The sequence below is a fragment of the Leptodactylus fuscus genome, chromosome 10 (assembly GCF_031893055.1).
Source record: "Leptodactylus fuscus isolate aLepFus1 chromosome 10, aLepFus1.hap2, whole genome shotgun sequence".
NCBI lineage: Eukaryota > Metazoa > Chordata > Amphibia > Anura > Leptodactylidae > Leptodactylus > Leptodactylus fuscus.
Genome location: NC_134274.1, coordinates 1,791,196 through 1,797,958, shown reverse-complemented (window position 1 = coordinate 1,797,958; position 6,763 = coordinate 1,791,196). Strand labels below are relative to the sequence as shown.

Sequence of the window (6,763 nt, the reverse complement as noted above, 5' to 3'; positions counted from 1 at the left end):
ATGGCCGCCAGGTTCCTGGCATGTAATGGGTGGTGCGGCACATATATCCTGACATGCTTGTGTGCACTCCTGTGTGTTTTGGGGTGTCACTTGGGTGAGTCCCGGCCATCTGCTTGGTCTAGAAGATCCCGCCTGGCTTAGTCATAGATATCAGCGCTCCCTGATCTACTTCTTATGGACAGATTACAGGTTAGCGGTATTATATGTGATATATATGTTCCATACATGTAAGAGCCCAATCCCACCATCTTAGCAGCGAGAGTCACTGTGTGCGGCCTAAGTCCCAGGTTCCAGCCATGTTGATGCAGCGGGGGTGAGGTCTGACCCCATTACTGTCCCCCATTGTGTAAATCTCTGGAACAAGATGTTCCCACCTATATGATAAGAGCCTATCACAGGGTTTGTATTCTGTATCTGCAGATATCCGGGACCATGTCTAGGTTTGTTAAATAATATGTACAGGTGACTACATAATCCTGTCTATCAGTAGCCATTGTATATTATATGGTGTGTGGTAGGTCGTGGGCTATGGCAGCCCGGCTAGTGGCACAGTCTGGGTAATATATTGTAGGCTTTGGACTCATTGGTGGCCTTTTCATGGAATCTTCCATAGTCCTTAATTAACTTTCCGCTCACAATAGATAACTGGCGTCCTATAGGAAATCCATAGAGATCTGCACATTATATATCAGCATTGCCTATAATATTCCCCACCTGGGGGGGGTTCTTTCAGTTTGATTCCCCCTTTTGCATTGGTATCTTCCTTCTGCTTCTTCTGGATCATCACAGTGTGAATAATAGGCCGAATGTGAATTGTGTCTTTGTTTCCACCTGTAAAACAAGGTATCAGTTTATAAAGCTGGACACAGGCCTTGTAGATACTTGTGTATATGTGACCGCCCCCCCCTGTACAATACGGAGCCCCCTTCTTACTATTAGCCCTATTAGGTCACTATTATTATTTCACCGCCAGCTCAGACATGTAAGGGCCGGTGATGTCATCGTCGTGGTCTGAACCAAATATTACTGATGTGGCCCTACAAAGCTGAGACCTTCGCCCTGTCGTATGTTTTTGTAATACCGTACGACCCAGTTATTGACAGACCCTCCCCATAAACTGATACAGGGTCACGATAGATGACCCTAGATTGCCAGGGGTTGCATGACCTTGGACCAACATACTGGACGCCATGTACTTGAGTAGCAAACACCCGCTGCTTACACTGTCAGACCTCACATGCTCCATGGATCCTCCAGGGGGCGCCGCTGATCTAATTCATCCATGTTGCTAATTGCCTTTTACCACTGATTAATGGTGGAATGACGAGCGCGATATCGGCCGGTGCCGGGACCCGAATCGCCGCCAGCCGACCCCGACTGCTCCTCTGTATTATTCTTACTTGTATAATGTTGTTCTATTCAGGATTCTATACATTGTATATATTATTACATTATATATATTATTATATTACATTGTATATATTGTTACATTACATTATATACATTGTTACTTTATTATATTACATTATATAGATTGTTACTTTTAGTATTTCACCTTCTGTTTAATAGTTTCTGTAATATTAGTTAATAATTCTGATATTTCTTATTATTTTATTCGGTTTCAATGGTTTTTATTGTCTGGCGACGTCTCAGGCCTCGCTCCCTGCCCCCCACTTTTTGCAGGCGCCCCTATATTCCCTATATATATATATATATATATATATATATATATATATATATATATATATAATAACTCAATTAAAGGATGTCATTTCTGTAACCCTTTGTTGCCCAGCTCTGCAGCCGCGGACATTGACGCCTATTGTATGTATGAGCCGGCGCCATTGACAAGAGCTGGGGAGATTTATAAGACGTCTTAAGGAAACAAGAGAAACCTTAGCAGGCAGAAGCCTTGTCTGGGATTGTGGAGGGGAACAAGGGGAACGTGATGTAATACGCATTTAACTCTTGTCAGGTCGTGCTGCTGCTGCGGTCCCTGGGTATTAATACAAGCTGCTTATGGTAATGAGGCCCTATCGGGGCTGTGATCTGGGCGGCCATTACTACCCGCGCCTCTTTATCTGTCGGCCACATAATCTGGTTAAATGTTCTGCCTTGTAAGACGGCGGCTCAATTCCACCTTGGGGAATACGGATTTTCGGTCTGAGTGGTTCCCATGTCGGGAATCCGTGCAGCGTTTTTGTGGATGAAAGCGTGAACCTGGCCCCGGCGTGCAGGCCCCCGTGTTTATGGGGAGGCGTCCGTGCAGAGAAGGGATGTTGTGACTCCTCGCCGCTCTATTCACAGCGCTTGCCGCGCCACCACCGCCGCCGCCGCCATTTACTTTTGGGATAAAAGTCTTTGAGAAGTGAATAGCGGGCGAAACAAGATCTCGTCAATGTCAGGGAATATACAAGGCAGGTCCTTAGATCCCGGCTGTATAAAGGGGGCTGCTGACTCCGGGAGCGAGGTACAGTGTGCGTTAACAAATCCGGAGGTTGTGCGGGGCTGGCCTCGGACGCTATTAAAGGCAGAGTACCCCGCTGCGCCGACTTACATCACAAAAGGGTGTGAATCGGAGGGAGTCAGAGAGGAGGGTGGAGGGGCTCGTGCCTCAGCATGCCATGCCTTTATGCCATCACTGGAGAAAATTGCTAGGGGGGAAGAGGAGGTGGGCCTGTCACGGAGAGGAAGGGACCGGCGCATGGATGCCCAGCTCTGCGCCTGCCCTCCGAAAAGAAGCAGCAAGGACGTAGAGCGCAGCCCAGGCTACAGTGACACCGGCCACCGCAACAAGCACAGACAGACTGACAATCAGGGAAGAAGGTTCAATGGAAAAATCTTCCGGTTTCTATAATTGAAGGTCATCAGAGGTGCAATAAATGAGACCACAACTCCCGTCATGTCAGACACGGGCGACACTAAGGCTTGTCTCATCTAGACACATTAGTAACACCTCGTGTCTCCTTCTGCTCTTATTGGGATCCGTCCATACGAGATAGAAGTTATACAACAAAACTGTAATCTACAGAAAAGCCCACTAAGAATTTACAGGGTTCACGAGGCCTCTAGTAAGGGGGAACTCCGGGACAACTGAGATAACACAACGTGTCAGCAAACGGCGCCATCAGGGGTCCCAACATGGGGAGGATCGTCCTATAATGGGGCCAATGTGTGTAAGCAGAGGATGAAGGAACAGGTGGAGCTGCAAGTGGGGAGACAGCAAATAGGCAGGGGATAGTCAGTGCATAGAGGGGGCAGTAGATGGGCAGGGGGATAGTCAGTGGGTAGGGGGATAGTAAGTGCACAGAGGGGTCAGTAGATAGGGGCAGGGGGCAGTAGATGGGCAGGGGAGACAATCAGTGACTGAGGACATACCTGCTGCAGGATCTGGATACACTTTTGTTACATTGTGTAAGTATTGCCTATGGATTGGTTCCTTGATTATTTCTATACATCCCCATAGTAATACAATTCCATTCCGCTCTTATCTGTTATTGGCAGAGCTGGGTGACAGCCAATATGGGCATCATTACAGCTACCCGAGGTGGTCACCCACCTTTCCAAGACTCCTGAGTGGTTTGTCTGTGTACTTATGGAACTCCACCTCGCTCATGTGACCGCGGATGTTTATGTGGCTAAGAAAGCTGAGAGATGTCCGCACCCAACTGTCTGAGAAACAGATCAACTACAAAATAGCTAAATAGAATTTTTAACTCGCGTACATTAAGGGACGACTTGTAGACTTATAGACACTTATAGATTCTTATAGATACTTATAGATACTTATATCTACGTCTATATCCTTGTTGGGCGTTTGATTATCTAATTTATACGTGGAAATGATGTTTAATAGTAACGTCTACGTCAATGCTATAGGACGCCATCATGTATCTTCTATAGGACGCCATCATGTATCTTCTATAGGACGCCATCATGTACTTTCTATAGGACGCCATTGTGTATCTTCTATAGGACGCCATCGTGTATCTTCTATAGGACGCCATCATGTATCTTCTATAGGGCGCCAACATGTATCTTCTATAGGACGCCATCATGTATCTTCTATAGGACGCCATCATGTATCTTCTATAGGACGCCATCATGTACTTTCTATAGGACGCCATCATGTATCTTCTATAGGGCGCCATCGTGTATCTTCTATAGGATGCCATCGTGTATCTTCTATAGGGCGCCATCGTGTATCTTCTATAGGGCGCCATCATGTATCTTCTATAGGACGCCATCTTGTATCTTCTATAGGGCGCCAACATGTATCTTCTATAGGATGCCATCGTGTATCTTCTATAGGATGCCATCGTGTATCTTCTATAGGGCGCCAACATGTACTTTCTATAGGACGCCATCTTGTATCTTCTATAGGGCGCCATCATGTATCTTCTATAGGATGCCATCATGTATCTTCTATAGGACGCCATCGTGTATCTTCTATAGGACGCCATCGTGTATCTTCTATAGGACGCCATCGTGTATCTTCTATAGGACGCCATCATGTATCTTCTATAAGACGCCATCATGTATCTTCTATAGGACGCCATCAAGTATCTTCTATAGGACGCCATCTTGTATCTTCTATAGGACGCCATCATGTATCTTCTATAGGACGCCATCCTGTACTTTCTATAGGACGCCATTGTGTATCTTCTATAGGACGCCATTGTGTATCTTCTATAAGACGCCATCATGTATCTTCTATAGGACGCCATCATGTATCTTCTATAGGGCGCCATCATGTACCTTCTATAGGGCGCCATCATGTATCTTCTATAGGGTGCCATCATGTATCTTCTATAGGACGCCATGATGTACTTTCTATAGGGCGCCATCATGTATCTTCTATAGGACGCCATCATGTATCTTCTATAGGGCGCCATCATGTATCGTCTATAGGACGCCATCATGTATCTTCTATAGGACGCCATGATGTACTTTCTATAGGGCGCCATCATGTATCTTCTATAGGGCGCCATCATGTATCTTCTATAGGGCGCCATCATGTACTTTCTATAGGATGCCATCATGTACCTTCTATAGGATGCCATCATGTATCTTCTATAGGATGCCATCATGTATCTTCTATAGGACGCCATCATGTATCTTCTATAGGGCGCCATCATGTACTTTCTATAGGACGCCATTGTGTATCTTCTATAGGACGCCATTGTGTATCTTCTATAGGACGCCATTGTGTATCTTCTATAGGACGCCATCATGTATCTTCTATAGGGCGCCATCTTGTATTTTCTATAGGGCGCCATCTTGTATCTTCTATAGGACGCCATCATGTATCTTCTATAGGACGTCATCTTGTATCTTCTATAGGATGCCATCGTGTATCTTCTATAGGACGCCATCGTGTATCTTCTATAGGGCGCCATCATGTATCTTCTATAGGGTGCCATCATGTACCTTCTATAGGATGCCATCTTGTATCTTCTATAGGATGCCATTGTGTATCTTCTATAGGACGCCATCTTGTATTTTCTATAGGATACCATCCTGTAACTTCTTTTGGACGCCATCATGTATCTTCTATAGGGTGCCATTATGTATTTGCTGTTGGGCGCCATCTTGTTTCGTAGACTTGTGTTCATGATCTTTTCTCTTTGTGTCTCCGCAGTCTAATAAAGTGCCAGTAGTACAACACCCTCATCATGTTCACCCTCTCACACCGCTTATCACCTACAGTAATGAGCACTTTACACCTGGGAACCCCCCACCACACTTACAGGCGGATGTGGACCCCAAAACAGGTAGGTTCTGTCCTGTGTGACATGTCATTGCCTATATACGCTTCCATTATTTGGGACTAGTGCCCCTCTTGTTACACCTCCTGGCAGCTTTGGATTCCAGACCTGGTGGATAGTATAGAACAAACCTATCCCGGGCAGTGAAGCTCCATAAATATGGAAATCTGGAAATTCGCTGAGTTCTGGCGTCCATTGATGGATGACGGACTATTGGTTGTCAGATTATAGGAATTCCATAATCACGGGGACAATAGTCAAATATTTGGCCATTTATACCTGCAAGATGGAAACTTCTGTATCCAGATGTTATTAGACGGCTCAGGATGCAAATCTCCCCTTACCCCCTGTGCCCTCTGCATTGTGCCCCTCCCATCCTATAACAGAGGATTCTGGGAGTTCTCCATCCCTGATGTGTCAGATAATATGATACAATGTTACTGTTACTGTTTGGGATTCATTTGGCAGAAATCCTTCCCTTTCTTCTGGATCTCCCCATATTTCGGGGTCGGCTCGGGGGGTGCAAATGCCTGGTGTCCATATTTCGGGGGCCGGCTCGGGGGGGTGCAGACGCCTGATGTCCATATTTCGGGGCCGGCTCGGGGGGGTGCAGACGCCTGATGTCCATTTTTCGGGGGCCGGCTCGGGGGGTGCAGACACCTTATGTCCATTTTTCGGGGGCCGGCTCAAGGGATGCAGACGCCTGATGTCCATTTTTCGGGGCCGGCTCGGGGGGTGCAGACGCCTGATGTCCATATTTCGGGGCCGGCTCGGGGGGGTGCAGACGCCTGATGTCCATTTTTCGGGGGCCGGCTCGGGGGGTGCAGACACCTTATGTCCATTTTTCGGGGGCCGGCTCAAGGGATGCAGACGCCTGATGTCCATTTTTCGGGGCCGGCTCGGGGGGTGCAGACGCCTGATGTCCATTTTTCGGGGCTGGCTGGGGGGGTGCAGACGCCTGATGTCCATATTTCGGGGCCGGCTCGGGGGGTGCA

The 6,763-nt window shown here is 47.0% G+C and overlaps 1 protein-coding gene across 8 annotated transcripts in view; it reads left to right on the top strand.

Annotated features, from left to right (window-relative positions):
* The window catches only part of TCF7L2 (transcription factor 7 like 2), a 197,222-nt gene that overhangs the window by 165,044 nt on the left and 25,415 nt on the right, over positions 1–6,763 (top strand). For all 8 annotated transcript variants that reach the window (XM_075257450.1, XM_075257447.1, XM_075257446.1 and 5 more), the window contains one exon: positions 5,642–5,774. In XM_075257450.1, coding sequence (XP_075113551.1) covers positions 5,642–5,774 — 133 coding nt within the window. The remainder of the gene's footprint in view (positions 1–5,641; positions 5,775–6,763) is intronic.